Consider the following 24,266-nt stretch of genomic DNA (forward strand, 5'->3'; position numbering starts at 1 on the left):
CGTAGGCCCGCGGAGCTGCGTCACACCGGGTGGGGCCGATGGGCGGTGTTAGAACCGAGGGGCGGGACCGAGAGCGGCTCGTCCCGCCCGGCTCCCTCCCGCCCGCCCCCTTCCCAGCTTCAGAGGCGCGGGCTGGGCGAGGCCGAGGCCTCGCGATAGCCCCGCCCACCCCGTCCCCGGAGCCACACCCCGCTCTGCTGACGGCAGCGGGACGGTGCCGAGGGGCGGGGTCGTGTAATGGGCGGGGCCTATGCTGATATCCCCGCCCATCGCCTCCGGGAGCCCCGCCCCGTTCCCGCCCCCATGGCGGGGTTAGACCGGAGGGGCGGGGACCACGAGCAGTAGCTCCGCCCACAATCTCCCCAAGCCACGCCCTTCTCTCTCTTCTGCCGACGATGGGGCGTGGCTAGAAGTAGGGGGCGGGGTCCCGACCGGGAAGCCCCGCCCCTCTCTCATTGAAGCCCCGCTCCTCTCCGGTTCCTACGGCGGTGGCGGGGCCGGACCGGGGGGGGCGCGTTCTCCACCCCGGGGCCCCGCCCGCCCTCCCCCCCCCCCTCCGCCCCGCCAGGGGTCCCGCCGCCGCCGTCTCTCCCGTGCCCCCCCGGCCTCGCCGCTCCCTGCGCCGCCGCTCCGGTGCCGCCGGCGCTTCCCGGCTGCCGGCGGGCGCCCCGCCCCCGCCGGGGCGGGCGCCACAGGCGGGCGCCGGGGGAGCTCGGTGAGCGCTGGGGGAGCGAGGGGCCGCGGGCGGCGAGCGCGCGCCCGCCCGCCCGGGGCCGGGCATGTGCGGCGGGGCGACGGGCAGGGCGCCCGGGCAAGGGCGTTTGAAGGAAACGTGAAGCGAGGCGGCGGCGGCGGAATGGAGGCGGCGCCGCGGCGAAGCCCCGAGCCGCGGGAGAAGCCGCCCGTGCTGGACGGGGAGGCAGCGGGGGCGCCCGCGGGGGCGTCGGGCGCGGCCCCGGCCTCGCCGGCGGCGACGGAGCAGATCGTGGCGGAGGGCGAGGCGGCGGCGGCGGGCACGTTCGTGCAGAGGCAGCTCGGGGCGATGCTGCAGCCCGCCGTGAACAAGTTCTCGCTGCGCATGTTCGGCAGCCACCGGGCCGTGGAGATCGAGCGGCAACGGGTGAAGTCGGCGGGAGCCTGGATTATCCATCCCTACAGCGACTTCAGGTGGGACCGGGGCCCCGCGATCCCCGCCCCGGCACCGGCACCGAGCCCCATCCCAGCACCAGTCCCCGCTCGAGCTCCGCCGCCCGGCCCGGTGCCCGCCGCCGCTGTCCGTGGTTCTGAGCGCGGCCCCACCGCCCGACACCGTAGGGGCAACAAGTGCCGGTAGCCGGGGCTCCGCACCGGGCCGGGGGAGGCGGCTGCAGACCGCCGGAGCCCGGGGCCGCGCTGCCCCAGCCCCTTCCCGTCTGGGATTATCCCGCCCGCACGGACAACTCTGTCCTGCCCCAGCACCCCCGGGCTCTCGGGGCTCCCGGTGCCGCCGAGCCGCGGAGCTCTGCTGACCCGGCCCCGGGCGTGCGGAGGCGGAGGCAGGGATTGCTGGGCTTTGCCTGCCCTTACAGCTTCCCCCCGCCCTTCTCCATGCTGTTTTTAATTTGATAAGGAGCCATCATCCCCCGGGATGCGGCTCCCCGCGGCTGGAGCAGGGCTGGTCACCCAGCAAGGAGCCGGGCCTGGCTCTCGGTGTCACCGGGATCACAGCGGGAGCTCGGGGATGGAAGATGTGGGAGGAACTGGGTGTCACGGGGATGTTGAGTCATATAGGGTGGGCTTTCTCCACGGGGAATGAAGCTGCCAGGCACTCATCTCCCGCAGCAAGCTGTGACATGGATGATATCCCCAGCCTGGGAAGCACCCCAGAATGGGGACAGAAACTGGTGTGGGTCCCCAGCACCTGTAGCCATCTCCCCTCACCACTGGGCCCCAACCACTCACTCTGTCCCTTGCACCACCCCAGCACGACACCCAGGGCTGCCAGCCCTGAGAGCCCTTTTCCCAGGGAAACCATCCCAAAGTTTGTGAGCCTTGAGCTTGGCAGGAGCAGCTCCTGCAACCAGCGCCATGAAGGGAGCTGGCAGGTAGACAGACAGGGGGATTACTCCGGTGTTTATCACATTAGGGGGATACATAAATGCCATGGAGATCAAGGCCCTGAGTGTTCCGTCTGACACGTAGTGAAGGACAAGGCCTGTCCTAAAGAGATTAAGCCTAAATCTGAAGCGAGAGCTCCAGGCAGGCTTGGGCAGCAACAGGGACAGGCAGCTTTCCTACTCAGTTTCTCAGAGCACAGCATGGAGATGCAGGAGGCAATTCCTCAGCCAGGTCAGGCCCCTTCTGCCTCAGCTGCATTTCACTGTCTGGCCCAGCAAATCCTGGCCACTGGCAGGAAGGTGTTAATTTGGGAGAGGCTCCTGACCCCAGGGTGGGCTCCTGATTATGGGGTCCCTCACAGCCCTGGGGTCACTCCTGACCCTGGGGTGGTTTCTGGACCTGGCGTCACTCCTGACCTTGGGGCAGCTCCTTGAGGAGAAGGTGCCTCCCCCCATCCCCCTCAGGCTCTGGTGCTCTCTCTGAAAAGCCTCTCATGGCACCATGACTTCCCTTCCCTCTTCCCTTCCCTCTTCCCTTCCCTCTTCCCTTCCCTCTTCCCTTCCCTCTTCCCTTCCCTCTTCCCTTCCCTCTTCCCTTCCCTCTTCCCTTCCCTCTTCCCTTCCCTCTTCCCTTCCCTCTTCCCTTCCCTCTTCCCTTCCCTCTTCCCTTCCCTCTTCCCTTCCCTTCCCTCTTCCCTTCCCTCTTCCCTTCCCTCTTCCCTTCCCAGCCCAGTGCCTGTGTCCCTGTCCATGGGTGTGGGGTGGGAAATCCCTGCAGGCTCCTGTCACCTGTAAAAGCTGGTTTGGATCCACTGGGCACTAAGAGCTGCCCTGAAATCACCTCTGGAGATTTGAGTCTATGCCCACGACCAGGGCTGGCACTAACAGGGAATGCCTGGGGACACCTGAAGGTGGGAGCTGGATTTGCTTCCCCAAGGACCCTTGGAGGCTCTGACGGGGGATCCCAGGAGTTACAAACCTGGTGGAGAAAAGCTGATGTGTCTGCGTGAAGAATGCAAACATCCCTGTGGCATTTGCATGTGAACAGGGCTGCTGGGTGTCCTGACATAACCAGCTGCTCCCAGCATCTCCTGGCTTTCCCTCCAAAGCCTCCAAGCTTGTCCACTCTCAGCAAAAGGTGGATGAGGAGTGCTGCAGGCCCAGGACCGTGCAGCTCCTTCCTCGTGCATGATGGCAGCTCCTTTAGGGTTGGACATTCCTTCCTTCCCTTCCTTCCTTTCCTTCCTTCCCCTCCTTCCCTTCCTTCCTTCCCTTCCCCTGGTACTGGCACTGTCTCTCCTTGCTTGGCTGCTGCCTGGCTCACCACTAGAGCCTCCCCGATCCTCCTCAGCTGCCCCAGGAGCTCGGCGCCCCTGGGTTTGCATAACCAGCAAAGCTTATCCCAAATCCTGCTAAGCCAACTCGGGTGGTGGCGGGGAGGCAGCGGATGACAGGGAGCTTCAAGGGAACAAAGCCCACACCCTCTCTGAGTTCTCCATGGGCCACATGCCAGCTTTGGGGTGGGGACATAGGTGTGCGTGGCCTGCAGTAGAAAGACAGCCAAGCTCCTACAGCCCCCCATTCCCACACAGGGTGACTTTTGCACCCCCAGAGCCGGTGCTGAATTGCTCCTCTCCACACATATCTGCTCACATCTGTCCCAGCCAAGCAGCAGGGTGTTGGTCGTGTGTGTGGGCAGGCAGGTGGGTGTGTGTGTGTCTCCTCAGCACCTGTCTCTCTACCCTCTGTCAGACCCCAGCTTTGATCCTGGGTTTGCTGTCTAACTGCCTGTGTCCTGCCTCTCCCCACTCCTCCCTCTCCCGCTCTGTCCCCTGCATTTCCACCCTGCAGGTTTTACTGGGACCTCATCATGCTGCTCCTGATGGTGGGGAATTTGATCATCCTGCCCGTGGGCATCACCTTCTTCAAGGATGAGAACACCCCTCCCTGGATCGTTTTCAACGTGCTTTCAGACACTTTCTTCTTGGCTGACCTGGTGCTGAACTTCCGGACAGGCATCGTGGTGGAGGACAACACGGAGATCATCCTTGACCCTCACACTATCAAAATGAAGTACTTGAAGAGCTGGTTCCTGGTCGACTTCGTTTCCTCCATCCCCGTTGACTACATTTTCCTCATTGTTGACCTGGAGACCCAGGTGGATTCTGATGTCTACAAGACAGCCCGGGCCTTGCGCATCGTGCGCTTCACCAAGATCCTCAGCCTGCTGCGCCTGCTGCGTCTCTCGCGCCTCATCCGCTACATCCACCAGTGGGAGGAGGTTAGAACCCCTTGGGGGTCTCCTGGTCAGGGTCCAAGGCCAGGCTGGGGGTCCCCAGATACAGGGTGCAGCTCCAAGGGCTGTTTCTAGGAGAAGAGTTTCTCTTCAGCTCCACTCCTGCCTATCCCCCAGATCTTCCACATGACATATGACCTGGCCAGTGCCGTGGTGAGGATCTTCAACCTCATCGGGATGATGCTGCTGCTGTGCCACTGGGACGGCTGCCTCCAGTTCCTGGTGCCCATGCTGCAGGACTTCCCTGAGGACTGCTGGGTCTCCAAGAACCACATGGTGGTGAGTGGCCAGATAGGGGTGATTCCAGCTGGGATCCGCCGTGGTGGGGAGAGGAGTTGGTCCCCTGTCTCCTACCCCAAGGCTGGAGCTGCTGGGAGATGTGCGTGCTGGTGTCTCTGTGGTCACAGCAGTGAGACGGGGCAGAGGGAATCTCTGCATCACCTTCCCATCTCAGCCCACCTTGCTGGAGTCAGGGAATCCCTCAGGGAGGGAACAGAACACCGGGGCTCCTGTCTCCTCCCCCAGAGCAGGGCTGATGCCTGCTGGGAGCTCCACACAGCCCCAGTGCCGCTTCCTGGAGAACTCATCCCTTTGGCCTCGGAGGAACCTTGTTCTTGCTGGGTCTCTGGTCTCCACAGCTTAGGGAGGTGGGACTGGGGGGTTCAGCCCCACAGCACCTTCCAACAAACCCCCCCAGCACCACTGTCCCCCATCTGCAGAACGACTCGTGGGGGAAGCAGTACTCGCACGCCCTGTTCAAGGCCATGAGCCACATGCTCTGCATTGGCTACGGGCAGCAGGCCCCCGAGGGCATGACCGACGTGTGGCTCACCATGCTCAGCATGATCGTGGGGGCCACCTGCTACGCCATGTTCATCGGCCACGCCACCGCCCTCATCCAGTCCCTGGACTCGTCCCGGCGCCAGTACCAGGAGAAGGTCAGCGGGGTGGGGGAGGGAGGGCCTGGGTCCTGGGGGGAGAGTCCTGGCAAGAGCAGGTCCAGCTCCAGAACCAGCTCAGCACAGCTGCTGTGCCCTGTCGGTTGCAGAGGTTGGGATCTCTGTCCTTGCCGCTCTTCCTTGGGTTGTTGCAGGTGGAGCTCAGGCTGTCCATTGAGAGAAAGAGATCATATTGGGGTCCATCCTGGGGGTCACTTTTGCACAGTGTGGCCCCATCCTGCCCTCTGCCCTGGGCCCACCTGAGTGCACAGGGGTCCTGTCCTTTGCCCCAGAGTTGGCCTCTGGAGCAGGGGTGTCTGTATCTACATCACTGAGGAGAAGGGACACATCATCCAGCCATGCAGGTGGTCCCAGCTCAGCCCTGTGTGACTCCCCTTGTCCCTACAGTACAAGCAAGTGGAGCAGTACATGTCATTCCACAAGCTGCCTGGGGACACGCGCCAGCGGATCCACGAGTACTACGAGCACCGCTACCAGGGCAAGATGTTTGACGAGGAGAACATCCTGGGGGAGCTCAGCGAGCCGCTCAAAGAGGTGTGGGCACACCACACTCCAGTGGTGGGGGAACAGAGGCTGGTGCTCTCAGGGGCCAGGCTCGGTGACATCCCCACTGACCTGCTCCTCACCCCACAGGAAATCATCAACTTCAACTGCCGCAACCTGGTGGCCAACATGCCCCTGTTTGCCAACGCGGACCCCAACTTTGTGACGGCCATGCTGACCAAGCTGCGCTTCGAGGTCTTCCAGCCTGGGGACTTCATCATCCGCGAGGGCACCGTGGGCAAAAAGATGTACTTCATCCAGCACGGGGTGGTCAGCATCCTCACCAAGGGCAACAAGGAGACAAAGCTGTCTGATGGCTCCTACTTTGGAGGTGAGGCTGGGCTGGGGGACCTGGTGAACAGAGTAGGGGCCAAAAGCTGCCCGGGAGCAGAAGCTGGGGCATCCCTAAAGTTTCTGCCTGCCCATGTCCTCTTGCCCAGTGCCAAAGTCTTGGTATCCACTTCAGTTCTGGTTGGCTGGGGCAGAGGGAGCATCCACCACCCCACTGCTAGCCAGGGAGGAGGAGAGTTTAGAGCAGAACATCTGAGCCAGTTTATAGGACACAGGGAGGAAAACAGGCCAGGCCATCACAGCAGCCTCACCTGGTGGCGTCTCCATGGCCTGAAGAGGGAGGAAAACGCCGTGCTTGGCCAAGGAGACAGCTGTGGCTGCGCAGGCTCCGGGCTCTGCCTCTGAGCCGTGCTCTGTGCAGGGTGTTGGGGTGCTGGGCAGTTCCTGCTCCGAGCTGGGAGGGAGATAAATGGCTATGCCACCCTGAGCCCAGCCCCGTGTCCCTGCAGAGATCTGCCTACTGACACGGGGCAGGCGCACGGCCAGCGTGAGAGCCGACACCTACTGCCGCCTGTACTCCCTGTCCGTGGATAACTTCAACGAGGTGCTGGAGGAGTACCCCATGATGCGCAGAGCCTTCGAGACGGTGGCCATGGACCGGCTGGACCGCATAGGTGAGGAGTGACCTCCTGGACTCAGCACAACCACCTCTACAGCCACTCCCAGGGCCCACGGGTCCCCAGATCCACAAGTGATGGGGTCACAGAGCTGGGGTGAGGCGATCACAGTGCTCCAGCCCCATGGGTACCCAGCAGTGAGGATGATGGGGAGCGTGGGGAAGGAGCCTGCTCTCTCTCTCTCCCTCCCTCCCAGCAAGATCCAGGCATAGGAGAGGCTTCCCTGGGAAAATGTCACTGTACTTGCAGTGTCTGGCAGTGACCTGCTGCTTGTTCTCACTCACCCTTCCTTGCCTGTGGAGGACAAGCAGGACCCCAGCCCCCAGTCCCTTTGGGCTCCCCTGTTTTGTCCCTGCTGCTTCCACTGCTCCAGTCTGGCCCCTTGCCAGGGTCTTGCTTCCCCTGGAACACTGGTGAGGTTTTATTGTCCCTTCCCCGCTGCCACTCTGCCCTTCACACTGCCCCCAAGGGACACTCCCAGGGTGGGTGACACTCGTGCCTCCCCTCCAGGGAAGAAGAACTCCATCTTGCTCCGCAAGCGAGCCGAGCACAGCTCGGGTCCCCTGAACAACGAGATGATCCAGCAGATCGTGAAGCACGACCAGGACATGGCCCACAACATCCAGGACCTGCAGCAGATGGCGATGGGCCGGGAGCTGAGCGGGAAGCCGGTGATCTGGGAGCCGCTGGTGCACGCTCCCCTGCAGACGGCCGCCGCCACCACCAACGTGGCCATCGCGCTGACCCACCAGCACAGCCTGCAGGCTCACATCTTCCTGCCGCCCTCCTCCATCTCCAGCCCGCTCTCGCCCGAGGCCACCCTGCTCACCAAGCCGGTGCGCCGCTCCCAGCCCAGCCTGGGGGGCTCCCGGCCCTCCTCCGTGAGCTCCCCCTCCGGGGCGCAGTCCCACCTCCAGACTCCGGCCGCCGGTTCGCCTTCCTCCCCCATGGTCCAGTCCCAGGCGCCGCTGGAGAGCGGGGGCCAGAGACCGAGCCCCGGGGCGCAGCCCCCGCCCCGTGCGGCGCAGAGGGGGGAGATGGCAGCGGGGGCCAAGCAGCCTCCGGCCCCCGGCCCCCAGCCCCAGCTCTCCAGGTCCCGCGGCGCCTCGGTCTCCACCTCGCTGCTGCAGCAAGCGGCGAGCGCTGCGTCCCCCAGCTCCGAGCAGGCGCTGCCGCCGGGGAGAACGCTCCACTACAGCCTGTCCCGAGCCACCGGCTCACACATCTCCCTCCTGATGCATCCCCAGCAGCTGGTGAAGCACAGGAGCATCCAGGGCCTGCCGGTGGGGCGGCTCACCCAGGATGTCCGCCTCCTCTCTGCATCCCAGCCCTCCCTTCCCAATAAAGTGGCCCAGCAAGCCGACGGGAGCTCCTTGAAGCAGGGCAGGAAATCTGCAGGGAACCTGGCCCGCAGGTCCTCGCCCTCGGTAGCCGGACTCCTCGCCAAGCAGTGCGCGGGGGTCCCAGGCCAGCCCACACACCCGCAGCAGATGCCTTCAGGATCGCTGGCTCAGCCCGGCCGCTCCTCGGCGGGAGCGCCCGCTCCCCAGTCCCCGGGCTCCACGTCCAGGCAGGCAGCAGGTCCCTCCCGCAAGGGCTCCGTGGCCTTCAGCCCCGAGGTGGAAACGGCGAAGCCCAAACTCCCATCCAACATGTGAATCCTGGCGGCACCCACACGGGCAGGAGGGACCCGGGCATCCCGGCGGCAGAGGAGGCAGGAGAAGCAGAGCACCAGCCCCGCCGGGGAAATGAGGTGAGAGGCAGCACCCGGGGCCATGGAGGGGCTGGTTCAGGCACGGGGGCACGGCAGGGATGAGCATGGGGCCAACCCCAGAGATGACCTAGCTGGATGAGAAGGGGGCTCTGCTGACTGCCCCAAGGGGGTCACCCTGCCCGGGCTCTCGCCTCCCTGCTCATCATCATCTGTGAGTTCTGCCCTCTTCCCGGAGGCATAGGACGGGTCAGAGCCCTTGCCCAAACTCTGGCCTCTCTGGGGAGCTCAGCTCCCCATAACTGCCCCTTGGGGGCCGGGCCCCTCACGCTCTGTGCCGCGTGTCCCACAGCCTGTCCTCAGGGCCAGGCTGGCGCTGGCAGCTCCTCCAGCTTGTCCTCTGTCACAGCAGGGGCTGCCCCATGGCCACCTCGATCCCCAGACTGCTCTGCCCATGCCTTTGCCTTTAGGGTGAGGAGGGAGAGGCAGCCCCCTGGGTCCACTGCCCGGGTGGAGGGAGGAGGCCGGAGCCATGGCTCCCCAGGCAGGCAGAGCGTGGGGGTCCAGGGTCAGCAGTCCCCCTTCCTGGAGTCCCAGGGCCTGGGGGTCCCGGGCAAGGCTCCCCTGGTGTGACGAGTTCCAGGGGGCAATGCTGGGGGCAGAGGGGTCTCCGCTGAGCAGCCCCCCAGTCCCCGTCTCCAGCTTGTGGGACTGTTTTGCCTCAGAGGTGCGGAGTCCCAGTGAGGTTTGGATGTGCTGCTGAGTAGGGCTCTGCCCCACACCTGGGCACTGCCTCCCCCACGTGCCCCCGTGGGTGCAGCCGGGGGGGATTCTGCTGCCTGCAGCTCCAGGAGGATGCTGAGAGGTTCAGCCCAAGGGGACCCCTCTGTGGCTCCCAGAGGATGCTCACAGGGTCACCTGTGGGGACCCCACTGCCTGTGGCTCCCGGAGGATGCTCAGCCCGGGCTCTGCTCCCCTGCCCTGCGCTGCAGTCCCGTTTCCAGGTTGCCTGGAGATGTCAGTCACCAGCGCCGCAGGAGCAAAAGATTGTCACAAGGAGATGCCAATCCCGGGCAGCGCCTGGGTGACGTGTGGGGCTGTGGGGTCACCCCCCATGGATCGAACAGGGGCCCGGGGTCCCCACAGATGTCCCCCTCCCCCCTTAGAGACAGTAGTGTGCAATGTGTGTGCGAGTCGTGGCTCTGCCGAGCAGCCAAGCTCTGCTTACAGTGTCGCTTTGGGCCAACCGTGTTCAGTCCTGGTTAGAGTAGTGTCCCCTCCGACCCCGCCGCGCTGTGCGAGCTGCTTCCCACCCCCGGAGTCAGGAACCATGGCTTGTCTTCGTGCTCTGGGGCTCGGCTGCCGCTGAGCGGGGCCCGCCGGACCCGCAGCACAGCGGGCGAGGTCTTGTTCCCCTCGGTGCTTTACTGAAGTGAGGCGTTCAGTTCTCCACCCTCGTGTTTCGGGGTGTCGGGAACGCTCCGGAGCGCAGAGCTGCTCTGGGAGCCCGGCCTGCGGGGTGCAGCAGCCCACCAGGAATCCCGGCAGTGCCTGCCAGAGGGGATGTCCTGCACTGCCTTTTCCCCATGGATTTCAACTGCCCTTCCCCGTCCATTCCCACGTCCCGCTCCATCCCCGTGGTCGGTGTGTCCCCAGCAGCCCCTCGGGCAGGGATCTGCAGCCGAGCCGCGTGTCCCACGTCCCCTGAACAGTGTCAGAGTCCACACTGTGCGATGTAGATGTGTTAGCAGCCACCCCAGTGCCCCGCAGAGCGCAGAGGGCCGGGCTCGGACAGCACCGAGCTCCCGCTGGCCGCGCCTCCGGTGCACCCTCCTCACTCCAGAGCCCCGTGTCGGGAGCCAGAGCCACCCTGTGCTCCTGTCACCGCCACCCCTGCCCTGCGCCGTGGCTCCTCGCGGCCCGGTGCTCACCCCGGTGGAGGCTGGAGGAGCTGGGGGTGCCGGCCATGCGCGGGCGCAAGTTTAGCCACCAAAGACCACGATCCTCCACTCTTGCACTCACGGCAGTCGATGTACAGAGCTTGTAGTTTTCATATCGCAGAGAATTTAAGAGCGTTTTTTTATTTTTTGGCCGTTGTACATAATGGATTTAAATAATAAAGAGAGATTCTGAGCTGGTCTGGGGGGAACTCCTTCTGCACCTCCTGCGACCCCACAGCACCCCGCCTGGGGATGGGACAGGACAGGGGGATTCTGCAGCACCTCAGCTCCAATCCTGGCCCTCCGCAGAGCCGGGAGCAGCCAGGACACCCTCGGGAGCCACCCAGGGGCCTCTCCCAGGCCCCACAGACCGGGGTGGAGCAGCAGGAGCCCAAAGGCAACAGGTCCCCTCCCACCCACCGCAGTCCCCTTCGGCCCTGGGCAGATTAATGTTTAATCTTTGGATGTTTTCCCCTTCCATCTCCGTTCCCTTTATTGCCGGGGGGAGGGGCAGGTTTGATACCGCCTGATTGCAGAGCAGACTCGAGGCATTAACGCGATTAAATGAAGGTCACAGAGCGCAAGGTGGGCTGGGGGGCACCCAAGCCACGGCACTGCGGCGTTTGCAGCCCCTGGCGCAGGAATCGGGGCACAGCTCTGGCTGATGTACCCTCGTCACCTGCCACAGCAGCCTCAGCACTGCGCAGGCAGGGCACAGGGGCAGGCCAGACACGGCCACTGGACACGCTGGCAGTGGGCACAGGCAGGGTGTGGGCAGGACACGGTGGCAGCAGGACGTGGGCAGGACTCAGGACACGGTGGGCAGGTGCTGGCGGCCACCCCGCTCTGCCCCGCGTTGCCCACAGGACGCTGCTGCAGGAATTAGGCTCTGTGACACACAAAGAGCTCAATGCCGATTAGCGGTTTCTCTCTAATTTGATTATTTCAGATTACACTGCAGCCAGCCTGATTAAGGGGGCACGGGGCTGCTCTGCGGGGCGGCCGGGAGCAAAAAGAGCATTTTTTTGGGAATGAATTCCAGCGTTATGTCCCATTCCAATACTCTTCAATCCAGTTTGTGTCCATCTGCAGGGCTGGCTGCTCGAGCGGCCGAGGCAGCGGGGCAGGGACCGGCTGGGCCCCACCGCGTTCCGGGGCACGGCAGAGCCCCGCTGCCCTCCCGGAGCTCAGGGCAAAGCCCCGGGATACGAGGGCCCCGCAGAGCCCCGGAGGAGCGGGCAGCCCGTCCCCGGTTCCCTCTCCCCAAGGACACCCGTCCTGGAACCGGAGGCTCTGCCCCGCGTCCCCACGTCCCCGGGTGCGGCGGGAGGGGGATTAGAGGGCACCAGAGAGATTAATTAACCCGGGTGAGCCGGGATTAGGGGATTCGGGGCGGGCGCCAATCTGCGGGGTGGGGGCCCAGGCAGGAGCTGCGGACAACAGGGAAGATGTCACCGCGAGTGCCCACCCAGCGCGTCCTGGGCCCAGGTCACCCCTGCGGCATCCCCTCGAGGGCCCACGGGCAGCTGGACCCCCCGGCACCCGGAGTTTCTCCCACGCACACAGGTGTGTGGTGCACCCCACCCTCACGGCACCCCACGCCTGTACTGCACCCTATACCTGAGCAGCGCCACACCTGTACAGCACCCACACGGTGAGCCACGTCTGCACCACACCCCACACCCGCTCTGTACCCCAGAATTGCGCTGCACCCCATACCTGAACAGCACGTCAGACGCGTGGTGCCCCACACCTCCACGCACCCCCCCCAGCCGCACTGCACCCCACACCTGTACTGCACCCCACACCTGTGCTGCACCCACATCTGTACTGCACCCCACATCTGTACTGCACCCACATCTGTACTGCACCCCACACCTGTGCTGCACCCACATCTGTACTGCACCCACACCTGTGCTGCACCCCACACCTGTGCTGCACCCACATCTGTACTGCACCCCACATCTGTACTGCACCCCACACCTGTGCTGCACCCCATACCTGAACAGCACGTCAGACGCGTGGCGCCCCACACCTCCACGCACCCCCCCAACCGCACTGCACCCCACACCTGTGCTGCACCCCACACCAATGCTGAACCCCATACCTGTGCTGCACCCACACCTGTGCTGCACCCCACATCTGTACTGCACCCCACACCTGTGCTGCACCCCACACCTGTGCTGAACCCCATACCTGTGCTGCACCCACAGCCGCATGGTATTCCACACCTGCATGGAGACCCACACCTGCAGAGCGCCCCAAACCCGCCCCAAACCCCACCCATAGCACCCCACACCCCCATTTTTCTCCCACTTCAGCGCATCCCATTCCCCTCGTGGTTACCGGACACGCCCCCTGGGCACGCCCCGCCCCTCATCCCGCCCAAGCCCCGCCCCTCAGACTGGCCACGCCCCCGCGCCAGGCCGGGCGCTCGCTCCATTCTCCCGCTCCACCAATCACCCGCCTCGGTCCCGCCCGTGCCGCACTCCTATTGGCTGAGCCGCCTTGGGCTCATCCTCGCGCGATGAAATGGACCAATGGGCGCTGCTCCAGCCCCGGCCCGCTGGCCCTACCCCGGCCGCGGGGCACGCCGGGAGTTGTTGTACAGCGGCGGCGCTGGCAGCGGCCGTGCCGGTGCCCAGGACTGCGTGTCCCGGCGTGCCCCGGCGTGCCCGGCTCAGGGGGCGGGGCGGGGCGGGGCGGGGGCGGGGCGGGCGGGGCCGTGGAGGCCGCGGGCGGCAGCGGCGGGGTCGTGAACCGGCACCATGAGCAGCGGTGATGGGCCCGGGGCGCGGGCAGCGGCCGAGCGAGAGGAGTTCGCCGCCTTCTTCCCGCAGATCGTCCGTGACCTGACGGAGGTCGGGCTGGGGCACCCGGAGCTGGGAGACGCCGTGGCGCGGCTGAAGCAGGTGAGTGCGGACAGGGGGCGGTGGGACCGGGCCGGGCCGGGGGGCTGCGGGCCGGGGCTGAGGGGTGGGAAGGGTCGGGGGGCTGAGGGGTGGGCAGGGCCGGGGCTGAGGGGTGGGAAGGGCCGGGGGGCTGAGGGGTGGGAAGGGTCGGGGCTGAGGGGTGGGAAGGGTCGGGGCTGAGGGGTGGGAAGGGTCGGGGACTGCGGCCCGGGGGTGCTCACCTCGCTCCGCTCTCGCAGGTGCTGGAGTACAACGCACCGGGAGGGAAGTGCAACCGGGGGCTGACGGTGGTGGCCGCGTTCCGGCGGCTGGCGGGCCCCGCACAGCTGGACCCGGAGAGCCTCCGCTGCGCCCTGGCCGTGGGCTGGTGCATCGAGCTGGTGAGAAACGGGACCCTGGGGATGGGACCCCCGGGGGATCCCCCATCCCTAATTCAGCCTCTCGCAGTTCCAAGCCTTTTTCCTGGTGGCTGACGACATCATGGACGCGTCCCTGACCCGCCGGGGGCAGCTCTGCTGGTACAAGAAGGTGAGAGTATTCAGGAAGCCCCTGTTCACCTGGGGTGTCCCCCGCGAGTCAGGAGGCTTTGTGACACCTCCCTGCCTTCCTGGTGCAGGAGGGGATCGGGCTGGATGCCATCAATGATGCTTTTCTCCTGGAGTCATCGGTGTACCAGCTGCTGAAGAGGTACTGTGGGCAGCAGCCCTACTACCTGCACCTGCTGGAGCTCTTCCTGCAGGTGAGCCCGTCTCCCAAAACCCTTCCCGATTTCCTGCGGTCTGGGCCCTTTCTGATGTTTGACAGCACGTGGATCTCAGAGTGTTCCTTGAATTCCTGGGCATCCTGCTTGACATGCCCTTCCTGTGGACTCAAAGTGGAGCTGAAACAGGGCTTGGGGGCTCCTCTGTGGTGTTGGGACTTTCCTGGAGGACTGTGTGAATAAATCATGGAATCACAGACTGGTTTGGGTTGGAAGGGACCTTAAAGATCATCTTGTTCTACCCTCCCTGCCGTGGGCAGGGACACCTTCCACTATCCCAGATTGTTCCAAGCCCTGTCCAAACTGACCTTGGACAATTCCAGGAATTCAGGGCAGCCACAGCTTCTCTGGGCACCCTGTGCCGTGGCGTCCCCACCCTCACGGGGAACAATTTCCTTCTCATATCTCATCTAAATCTCTCCTCTTCCAGTGTAAAACCATCACCCTTTTTCTTGTTACTTCTGCCCGTGCAAAACATCCTCCTCCCTCTTGTTTATAAGCCCCTTAAGTGCTGGAAGGCTGCAATGAGGCCACAATCCTTTCTTTCCTCTCCAGACAGGCTACCAGACCGAGCTGGGGCAGACGCTGGACCTCATCACTGCTCCCATTTCCCAGGTGGATCTGAGCCGGTTCAGCGAGCAGCGGTACGGAGGGGAGGGGCAGAGCTCTGTCCCTGGGGCTGCTTTTTGGGGAGCTGCTGCTGCTCCCTTCTGTCCCTGACTGCAGAGGGTGGGAGAGCTCAAGCCTGGTTCCTCTGGCGCAGGTACAAGGCGATTGTGAAGTACAAGACAGCATTTTACTCCTTCTACCTGCCCGTGGCTGCAGCCATGTACATGGTGAGTCTGGTGGGAACAGCTCAGAAGGGGCCTCACCCTCATGTGAGGCTGTGCAGGTCTTGGAAAAATTTATCTTTATTATTTTTTCCCTCCCCTCAGGCGGGTATTAACGATAAGAAGGAGCACGAGAACGCCAAAGCCATCATGCTGGAGATGGGAGAATTCTTTCAGATCCAGGTAGGAGGTGGCTCTGCTCCCTTGGTGCTTGTCAGGGGCTGGCTGTGGCACTCAGGTGGTCCCATTGTCACACAGGACGATTACCTGGACTGCTATGGGGACCCAGCAGTGACAGGGAAGGTTGGCACTGACATCCAGGACAACAAGTGCAGCTGGCTGGTGGTGGAGTGTCTGCGCCGGGTCACACCAGAGCAGAGGCAGATCCTGGAGGTAAAGTCTGGGATCACATAGCTGGGAGAGGGAAAGGAGAGCCAGAATGTACACCTGGAGAGCCACAATGTACACCTGGAGAGCCACAATGTACACCTGGAGAGCCACAATGTACACCTGCAGTGCCACAATGTACACCTGCAGTGCCAGAATGCACACCTGCAGTGCCAGAATGCGCACCTGCAGTGCCAGAATGCGCACCTGCAGTGCCAGAATGCGCACCTGCAGTGCCAGAATGCGCACCTGCAGTGCCAGAATGCGCACCTGCAGTGCCAGAATGCGCACCTGCAGTGCCACAATGCGCACCTGCAGTGCCACAATGCGCACCTGCAGTGCCAGAATGTGCACCTGCAGTGCCAGAATGCACACCTGCAGTGCCACAATGCGCACCTGCAGTGCCACAATGTACACCTGCAGTGCCACAGTGTACACCTGGAGAGCCAGAATGCACACCTGCAGTGTACAGTGTTCAGTCCCAGGCTGTTACCTGGCTGGGAGGAGGGGGCTGAGCACTACGAGGGGGCAGCACAGAGAACAAAGCTCCTGAGCAAAGCTCGTGCCCCATCCTGACGGAGCAGCAGCGCCGTGAGCTGGGATGGGACCTGACACTCCCGGGTTTTCTCAGGAGAACTACGGCCAGAAGGAGCCCGAGAAGGTGGCGAAGGTGAAGGAGCTCTACAATGCACTGGGCATGGAGGCGGCTTTCCGGGAGTACGAGGAGAGCAGCTACCGGCGGCTGCAGGAGCTGATTGGGAAGCATGCCCAGCACCTGCCCCAGGACATCTTCCTGGACCTCGCACAGAAGATCTACAAGCGGCAGAAGTGATGGAGGAGCCTGGGCTCAGTCATTTACTGGCTGTGGCCGCTCCCCGCTCTGGGAGGGGCCGCGGGCGGGTTGTAGAAGGTGCGCTGGGACGGTCGGGGGGGTTCAGCGCTCTCCCCCTCGGCCGTGTGTCAATAAACATAAGTTATTGTAGGTGCGTGGTGCCCGGTGTTGTCTGGGGACAGGGCTGGATGGCGGGGAGGGGGATGCCGGCACTCCCCGTGCTTCCCGGGGTTGGGGGGATGCCCGGAGCACCGCCCCCGCCGGCGGGGCGGGACCGGGCGGCCCCCGGCGGGCGGTGGCGGGGCCGCGGCTCCTCCCTCCCTCCCTCCCGCAGCCGCATTCGCCGCCGCAGCGCCGAGGTGAGCGGGGGACGGGGAAGGGGATGGAGCCGGGCGGGGGCTGGAGGGGGATGGGGAGGGCCGCGCCCAGCAGGGCCGCTTCTGCTGCCTGGCCGCCGGTCCTCGCCCTGAGGCCGAGGGATGCTCGGGGCCGAGGGATGCTCGGCCCCGGCCGATGCTCGGAACCGCCCGATGCTCGGAGCCGCTCTCCCGCGGTCTCCGCTGCTCGTTCCGTGCCCGGAGCCTCCAGCAGGTGCCTGGGGCCGGGGCTTCCCCCCGGAAAGGCAGGGCCCGGTGGTGCGGTGCCGATTCTGCGGCGGTTCCCGGGACCGGGGGCTTCCGGCCAAGCCCCGGTCCCTGAGCACCCGCGGTGCCACCGCCCCTAGCCAGGACAGTACCCGCCCCCCCTCCTCGACGAGGCTCCAAGGGCGTTTTCTCCTTGACGGCATCCCCGAGATGCTCCTGACCCTCCGGAGGGAATCCAGCCCCGGAGCAGCCGAGCTTCCTGGGATCATTCACAGGCCATGCTCCGGGGACCAGCGGCTGGCTGCAGTCCCTGCCCGGCCACAGAGCCCCAAGCCCGGCTGGAAGCCGTGGGGCAGCCCCTCTCTCAGGATACATCCCCATCTCTGACCCCCAGACCCTTGTGCGGGGCCCTGCCACAAGGTCACTGCCGTCCCCCCTCCCCCGGCTATGCCTCTCTCCGGGTTTGTCCCCTGTGCTCTTCCCTGACCAGGAGGGTGTTTGGTGCTTACAGGGAGCTGGATGGTCTGAAGAGAGAAGCTGCCGACCTTTCCTGGGAGCCTCGGCACTTCCAGTGAGGCAGCAGCATGCTGGCTCCAAAGAAAGGCCTCCTGTGCAACCTCAACCACATCCACCTGCAGCACATCTCCCTGGGGCTGCACCTCTCCCGGCACCCCGAGCTCCAGGACACCGATGGTTCCACCGCCAGGGGAGACCAGACTGGCTGCATCCACTGCCCGGAGAACCGTGAGCCGGTGGATGCCAATTCCAACAGCCCCTCCGTGAAATGCCAATGTTGTGAATCCCACGATCCAGAACCGGAGACCCTCGGGATCCAGAACCAGGCAGTACAAGAGGATTTCCCCTGCCTGCACAGCGGAGACGAGGAGGAGGCAGCTTCCCCTTGTGATCCCCCTTGTGATCTGGCTTCTTCTTCCTCCTCCTCCTCCTCCTCCTCTGTCAGTAGCTGCTCGGATTTCAGCTTGGATGACTCCCCTGTCTCGGTGTACTGCAAGGGGTTTGCCAGAGAAGAGTCCCAATGCCCTGACAAGCAGCTGAACGTCATTCCCACAGAAAACGCCCGGGATGGAGAGTCTCTGGCTGCCCAGGACAGGACGTGCGATGGGAGAGATGCCAACCACAACTCGCCCGTGCTCCGGAGAGCCACCGCCGTGGCCAGCAAGAGCCCAGACAGCCTCTGCAGCAATAACTCGCTCGACTCGCAATGTGATGAGCTCTCGCCCAGCACAGCAGCACAGCATTCCTGCGCTGACCTAGACCCCAACTGCAACCCCCTCCCCGAGCCCGATGCTGCGCCTCCAGCACCACCGCCCGTGCCGGAGCGGCGGGATCCCGGCATCCCGAGCAGCGCTCCGGAGCCGCGGCCGCGGCCCAGCGGCCTCCCCCCGCCCGTGCCCCCTCGTCCCCGGCGGCGGCTGCAGGTCCTCAACGCGCACAGAGCGGAGCAGCAGCTCGGGCCAGTGCGGCCGGCAGAGCCCAAGGCCGGCCCAGGTGAGCCCTGCAGAGACACGGCCACAAAGACCATCACCTCCTTCCACGAGCTGGCCCAGAGGAGGAAGAGGAACGTGGCTGGGCCCACACTCGCCCAGGCCAGGGTTGACCGCAGCGACTGGCTGATCGTGTTCTCGCCTGACACGGAGCTGCCCCCCAGCAGCGAGCTCCTCTCCGGGCCCGCGGGCCAGGAGCCAGCGCAGCCCCAGCCGCAGCCCCAGCCCCAGCAGGACGGGCCAGCCAGGCCTCCCGGTTCTAGACAGAGAGAGGTGACGACGTTCAAGGAGCTGCGGTCCCGCAGTGCCGCCAGGCAGCCCAAGGGCCAGCGGGCAGAGCCGGCCCAGCACCCCCCTGTGCCCCCGGGGACGGGCGCGGGCTGGGGACCCCCCGCACCCCTGGGGACACAGGTGCTGGCACCCAGTGACGGCCACCAGCTGAGAAGGAGACCCCGGCCGAGCCTGCAGCCCATCGCGGAGGGGCAGCCGAGGGATGTGGAGAAGGGGGGGCTGCCCCCAGGGGAAAAGAGGCTGGGAACTGCCCCGGTCCGGAGGCTCGGGGGTCCCGGCGGGGACCCCGCGGTGCCACGGGCGGCCCAGAGAGGAGACGAGACCTGCACGGGGGGTGAGTCCGGGTCCCTTCGGGTGGGTCAGGGGGTTCTGCCTGGGGGGGGCTGCGGGGCCGGGTGCGAGTCCGAGGGCGCTGGGAGCGGATCCGGGGCGCTCCGGGCCGGGCACGGCGAGGGTCACCGCTCCCATCGCCCGGCCCGGGAGGTGCCGGGGCTGTCCCGCTCCGCCCCGCGGCTCCCAGGGCGCTTCCTCCGCCTCGGGCCCGGCCCCGCCGCCCGGCCTAACCCCGCCGCCGCCCCCGGCTCCATGAGCCGGAGCGAGCCGGGCCCCGCCGCCGGTCCCGCTCCTCCCCCGGCCCCGGGCAGCGCTCCGGCCGCCGGCCCGCCTGACCCCGCTGCCCCGCTCTCTCCAGCCAGGCCCGAGCCGCTCGCCCCTGGGGCCGCCGCTGGAGCCGCCGCTGGAGCCGCCCGGCCCGGAGGGGGGAGAGCGGAAGGGGCCCATGGAGAGCAAACGAAAGGTTGGGGCAGATCCTCCCCGGAGCCTCCGCGGGGCGGGGGGCGAGGGAGTGGGACAGAACGGGGCGGGAGAGGAGGAGGAGGGGGGAACGGGACCCCCGGGGTCGGGAGGGTGCGAGGGGCACCCGCAGCGCTGGGCTGGGGCAGGGGAAGGGCACGTAGGGACACTGAAGGCAGGGACAGGCAGCGCTGCCTGCACCGGGCCCGGCCCTGCCCACCCCCGGCAGGTGCCCCGGTGGAGAACGCGGGTGCAGCTGCCCCCGCAGCCCCGCCGAGGGTCCCCGCCTGCGGCTCCGGCCCGGCTCGGTCACCGTGGGCGCTGCAGGGTCCGGTGTTGGTGTCCGGCGGGTCCCTCCGGACCCACCCTTCTCTCCTCTCCCTGCATCCCCAGCGCTGCTGGTCGCCGTCAGCTCCGCCGTGGACAAGGTCATCGCGCACTTCAGCACCGCACGGAACCTGGTGCAGAAGGTGAGAGCTGGGCTGGGCCGGGCAGGAGGCGGTTTGGGAGTCCCAGGGGTGGGATTCACCCATCCCTCCCAGCACGATCAGGGTCAGGTGCTGCCCTGATCCCTCCCCTCTCCTTGTGCCTCCCTCAGGCCCAGCTGGGGGACAGCCGGCTCAACCCCGACGTGGGGTACCTGCTGCTGCACACGCTCTGCCCCGCGCTCTACGCCTTGGTGGAGGACGGGCTGAAGCCGTTCCAGAAGGATGTCATCACAGGCCAGCGGAAAAATTCCCCCTGGAGTGTGGTGGAAGCCTCCGTGAAGACAGGTGAGGGTGAGGTTGGGGGCATCTCCAGACGCCTGGAATCCTGCTGGGGGATGTGTGCCCTGGGCAGTGACTGTCTGTGCACCCCACAGGCCCCAACACCCGCTCCCTGCACTCCCTGTGCTGGCACGTGGCCGGGCTGGCTCCCCTCAGCAGCACCAGGCAGAAGTTCCATGCCTTTATCCTCGGCCTTCTCAAGTGAGTGTTGGCCCCTCTGGCCCCACTGCCACGGCAGGCTGGAACTGTCCCAGGGGCTCTAATTTGGGTTCCCTTTGTCTCATTTAGCATTAAACAGCTGGAGTTGTGGATATCTCACCTGCAGAAGAGCCCAGGTAAGGACACAAGGCCTGGGAGCTCCCTCCCCAAGCCCTCTCATCCCTGCCAGGCTGATAATCCCACTCTGGGGTTGGGATACATCCATGCTTGGCTGAAGTTTCCACAGTGGATCAGGGCATTATTTTCTCTGGTGCATCTTCAGCACAGAGGGTGCTCTGCCTGATGTGGACAGCATGTCTGGCTCTCGGTGGGGATGTGACAAGGCCTCCTCCACCTGCCTCACCTGTCCCTGTCCCCACAGGTGTGATCTCCGTGCTTTACTCACCCACGGCCTTCTTTGCCCTGAGCCAAGGCCCTCTTCCCCACCTCGCTGACGAACTGCTGCTGCTCATCCAACCCCTCTCGGTGCTGACTTTCCACCTGGACTTGCTCTTTGAACACCATCACCTCTCCGTGGATGTCCGGCCCTTGTCCCGCCGGTTGGAGTCACCGCTGTCTCCCGGCCGTGGCCCCGTCCCGGTGCGGGGGCCTGTGTCTCTGGGGGGCCTCAGCGGTGCTGCCGGGGACAGCCTGGAGGATGAGACCCCCCCCGATGCTCTGGGCAGGGTGGGGGGCGCAGGGGGCAGCACAAGGGCCCGGTCCCAAGCGACCATGGGTGGGCTGGTCCCTACCCCGCCAGTGGGGGCTGCCCTGCACCAAACCTTCCAGCACGTGCTGCGCTGGGGCGACCGGCTCAGCCGCACCTTGCTGGGGTCTGACACCTCCCCGCAGAGCCACGGGCCTGAGGAGGGCACTGGGGGCACTGGGGCTGGCCTCGGTGGCTGGTGGGGCCAGCTGAGCCAGAGCTCCAGGATTTACACTGCTCCTAGCAAGGAAAAGTTCCCCTTGGTCTGGTGGACGAAGCTGCGGGCGGCTGCGGGGGATCCCAGCCCGGGCCAGGCTGCGCAATCCCAAACTTCCATGAGTCAGCCCAGGGCCACAGAGCTGCAGCTCCTTCAGACCAAAGCTGTCCCCGAATGCTCCGGCCCAAAGCCCAGCAGCAGCACTGACACCTCAGGGACCTCTTCCCCTGAAGACCTGTTCTTGCCCACTGGAACTGGAGCACTCACCAAGCTGGATGATCCCAGTGCTGGAAAGAATCTCCCGGCTGCTTCCCCAGAGCCTCCTGCCAACAGGAACCAGGCAGCACCTTCTGGCCCAGAGATGGGTAATCCTCCCAGTCCTGACAAGGGCAGCTGGCTGGGCCGGCTCTTTGGAGCCACCGGCCCCTCATCCAGGAGCTTCCCTCCCAGCCCTGACGCCGTCTTGGCCAGGTCCAGGTAAGTCCCAGCTTGGGCAGGCCGAGGTGGGAAGGGTTTCTGTGCCTGGCTCAGCACGGTGGCCTCGTGGGGGTCTCGTACTGCCCCTGGCCCAGGGTCAGTGCCCCGGGATTAGTGCATTGTCCCAAGTGCATCCCGTTAGTCCTGTGGAGCAACGTGGGGAGGCTCCGTGCTGCTTGATGGCTCCTTGTCAGCTCCCAGGTCACCAGAACAGCCTGGGATAAACAGCAGGAAGAGCTCCCAGGCGAGCTGGTGGCTCTCTTTGCTCTGTGGCAGGAGACCGTCCCGCTGGCTGTCCCCCAGCCCGCGTGTCCTGGCCGGGGTGGTGAAGGGCCTGGCGTCCGACAGGAGCCGCGCTCCGGAGCAGCCGGACAGGAGCAGCCCCGTCCTGCCCCAGGCCCACAGGTGAGGGAGGGCACGGGAGCCAGCAGGTGAAGGAGGGCACGGGAGCCAGCAGGGCTGGGAGGGCACGGGAGCCAGCAGGTGAAGGAGGGCACGGGAGCCAGCAGGTGAAAGAGGGCACGGGAGCCAGCAGGTGAAGGAGGGCACGGGAGCCAGCAGGGCTGGGAGCTGCTGCTGCCGCTGGGCGTTTCTGGCTGGGGGAGAACCGGGGTTGCTCTCAGACACGGCCTGGGGGTCGTGCACATCTCTCTAGGGAAAGGCACCGCTGCCCACTTGAGCCACAACTCCCCTTGCTCTGCTGGGCTTTGGGGGAACCTGAGCCTCTGCCTACCTGGGACCAGCTGTTTTTCCCAGGCGTTTTGGGGATAGTTTTTTACATTTTTTTGCGTACTTTCCGGATTCGTGGCAGCCTCCTTGGGGCAAGGCGGCTGTGACCCGGCTGTGGCCGGTCAGAACAGCTGTGCCCAAGTGAGCAGGGTGGGCTCATCCCAAACGGTGTTTGGCTGCTTCCCTCTTCCCCATCCTCGCTGGCCCTGACCGCGATATCCCCACACCCTCTGGGCCATCTCTGATGTCCCCACGCCTGTCCTGGGGGCAGGACGGCTCTGTCAGGTGGCTCCTGGTACAGATCCCACCTCTGCCTGAGGAAATCCCTGGTTCTGCCCAGTTCCCTCCCCCCGTGAGCCCTGGGAGCCTCTGGGGGTGCTCGGGGTCCCCGGGGAGGCGACCGTGCCATGAGATTTGTGGTGCAGGGCGGTTCGGGCGCTGTGTGACCACACGGGCACCGCCGAGGGGCACCTGAGCTTCCAGAAAGGAGACATCCTGGAGCTCCTCTCCACTGTGGATGAAGACTGGATCCGCTGCTGCCATGGAAACAGCACCGGCCTCGTTCCTGTTGGTTACACATCCCTGATTTTGTGAGGAGGTGGAAGGGAGCTGAGGAAGCAGCTGAGCTTTGCCGGGATGGGTGCCAGCTCTGGGAGGGGATGTCTCCTGCCAGACCTCCGGGGCTGGCAGCTCCCAGGGGACCCTGCCCTGTGCCTGTCACTGCTGCATGACGCCACCGGCTGCCACCGTGTCCTCCTCCTCCTCCTCCTCCTCCTCGCGGGGAGGTTCCTCAGCCGCTGCCCACCCCCGTGCAGGGCAGGGACGGGTCGTGTCCCTGTGTCTGTCCCTTCCCGGCCCTCACACTGCCCCGTGTCACCGTGTCCTGCCACCGCTGCCACCTCCCCGAGCCCTGCTCAGCACTCTGTACATAGTGTAACCACAGGAATGAGCTTGTTCCACGGGGAAAAAAAACTGGAAATAAAGGTTGTGACTTACGTGTGTGGATGGGCACGGATGTGGGTGGGATGGGATGGGATGGGATGGGATTGATGGGATGGGATGGGATGGGATGGGATGGGATGGGATGGGATGGGATGGGATGGGATGGGATGGGATGGGATGGGAATGGGGATGGGGATGGGGATGGGGATGGGGATGGGGATGGGGATGGGATGGGATGGGATGGGATGGGATGGGAGGGGATGGGATGGGATGGGAGGGGATGGGAGGGGATGGGATGGGATGGGATGGGATGGGGGCTCCAGGGGGATCAGCCTGGCTGGGGATGTGCTGGAATCAGCCTCAGCCCTAGCAGAAGGTGCCTGAGCTCCTCCACAGGCTGCAGCCTCCCAGAGCCAGGAATATCCCTGGAGAAGCTTCCACAGGAGCTGTGCAGCGCTGGGAACAGCCCAGGTCACTGCTTTAGTTATTTATTTAACTCCAACTAATCTTTTCACCGCCCAGAGCACGGCAGTAGGGGCTAAACAGCTCCAAGTTTTTCACGTTTTTGTCATTGCAGTGTTTTCATCCCAGAATTTACATTTCATGTTGGACTCCCCAGTGACAGAAAGGAGTGTCCTGGGCCTCTGCTCCCTGCCATGGCCAAGGGCCACGTTTCACCCTTCTGATTTCCCATTTGGGTGGCAAAAAGCCGCTGTGTCATCCCCTGGGCCAGCCCCTCTGCCAGGGTAAAGCTGCTCTCCTTTCACTCTGCTCTCATTTTCACTTCTCTCTCTGGAATTTTTATTCTCAGACAAGTGACGTTA

General features: G+C 65.1%; 3 protein-coding genes across 5 annotated transcripts; all 3 read left to right on the top strand.

Moving 5' to 3' along the window:
- The first annotated feature begins 856 nt into the window (after positions 1-856).
- Positions 857-10,703, top strand: HCN3 (hyperpolarization activated cyclic nucleotide gated potassium channel 3). Of its 3 annotated transcripts, none has more exons than XM_005532349.3 (8): positions 857-1,167; positions 3,948-4,377; positions 4,510-4,671; positions 5,112-5,330; positions 5,739-5,885; positions 5,985-6,225; positions 6,695-6,859; positions 7,373-10,703. In XM_005532349.3, exons 1-8 carry the CDS (start codon positions 857-859, stop codon positions 8,518-8,520), a joined length of 2,823 nt encoding a protein of 940 aa, XP_005532406.1. In that variant the 3' UTR covers positions 8,521-10,703. The 3 variants fall into 3 exon arrangements, with proteins under 3 accessions (XP_005532406.1, XP_087924729.1, XP_087924728.1); XM_088068603.1 differs by lacking the exon at positions 857-1,167 and adding an exon at positions 2,843-3,007; XM_088068602.1 differs by lacking the exon at positions 857-1,167 and adding an exon at positions 3,151-3,799.
- Positions 10,704-13,233: 2,530 nt separating this feature from the next.
- FDPS (farnesyl diphosphate synthase) lies at positions 13,234-16,384 on the top strand. Its single transcript, XM_005532348.3, has 9 exons — positions 13,234-13,425; positions 13,665-13,805; positions 13,873-13,953; positions 14,042-14,164; positions 14,741-14,829; positions 14,949-15,021; positions 15,121-15,198; positions 15,274-15,408; positions 16,034-16,384. The coding sequence occupies exons 1-9, from the start codon at positions 13,282-13,284 to the stop codon at positions 16,232-16,234; spliced, it is 1,065 nt and encodes a 354-aa protein (XP_005532405.1). The 5' UTR covers positions 13,234-13,281; the 3' UTR covers positions 16,235-16,384.
- A 932-nt stretch (positions 16,385-17,316) lies between these two features.
- RUSC1 (RUN and SH3 domain containing 1) lies at positions 17,317-23,495 on the top strand. Its single transcript, XM_088068600.1, has 9 exons — positions 17,317-18,948; positions 19,306-19,410; positions 19,800-19,876; positions 20,005-20,179; positions 20,269-20,374; positions 20,462-20,508; positions 20,754-21,771; positions 22,048-22,176; positions 22,926-23,495. Exons 1-9 carry the CDS (start codon positions 17,403-17,405, stop codon positions 23,092-23,094), a joined length of 3,372 nt encoding a protein of 1,123 aa, XP_087924726.1. The 5' UTR covers positions 17,317-17,402; the 3' UTR covers positions 23,095-23,495.
- The last annotated feature ends 771 nt before the right edge of the window (positions 23,496-24,266 follow it).

Source organism: Pseudopodoces humilis, chromosome 31, assembly GCF_049639895.1.
Source record: "Pseudopodoces humilis isolate 2021_Gansu_Grassland_sample_001 chromosome 31, ASM4963989v1, whole genome shotgun sequence".
NCBI classification, from domain to species: Eukaryota; Metazoa; Chordata; class Aves; order Passeriformes; family Paridae; genus Pseudopodoces; species Pseudopodoces humilis.

Excerpts from the sequence above, each read along its gene's own strand:
- HCN3 (XM_005532349.3), top strand. The coding sequence starts at position 857 with ATGGAGGCGGCGCCGCGGCGAAGCCCCGAGCCGCGGGAGAAGCCGCCC. Across the intron at positions 1,168-3,947 it reads CATCCCTACAGCGACTTCAG|GTTTTACTGGGACCTCATCA; the intron begins GTGGGACCGGGG and ends TCCACCCTGCAG. Across the intron at positions 5,886-5,984 it reads TCAGCGAGCCGCTCAAAGAG|GAAATCATCAACTTCAACTG; the intron begins GTGTGGGCACAC and ends CTCACCCCACAG.
- FDPS (XM_005532348.3), top strand. The coding sequence starts at position 13,282 with ATGAGCAGCGGTGATGGGCCCGGGGCGCGGGCAGCGGCCGAGCGAGAG. Across the intron at positions 14,165-14,740 it reads TGCTGGAGCTCTTCCTGCAG|ACAGGCTACCAGACCGAGCT; the intron begins GTGAGCCCGTCT and ends TTTCCTCTCCAG. Across the intron at positions 15,022-15,120 it reads TGGCTGCAGCCATGTACATG|GCGGGTATTAACGATAAGAA; the intron begins GTGAGTCTGGTG and ends CCCTCCCCTCAG.
- RUSC1 (XM_088068600.1), top strand. The coding sequence starts at position 17,403 with ATGCTGGCTCCAAAGAAAGGCCTCCTGTGCAACCTCAACCACATCCAC. Across the intron at positions 19,877-20,004 it reads CACGGAACCTGGTGCAGAAG|GCCCAGCTGGGGGACAGCCG; the intron begins GTGAGAGCTGGG and ends TGCCTCCCTCAG. Across the intron at positions 20,180-20,268 it reads GGAAGCCTCCGTGAAGACAG|GCCCCAACACCCGCTCCCTG; the intron begins GTGAGGGTGAGG and ends TGCACCCCACAG.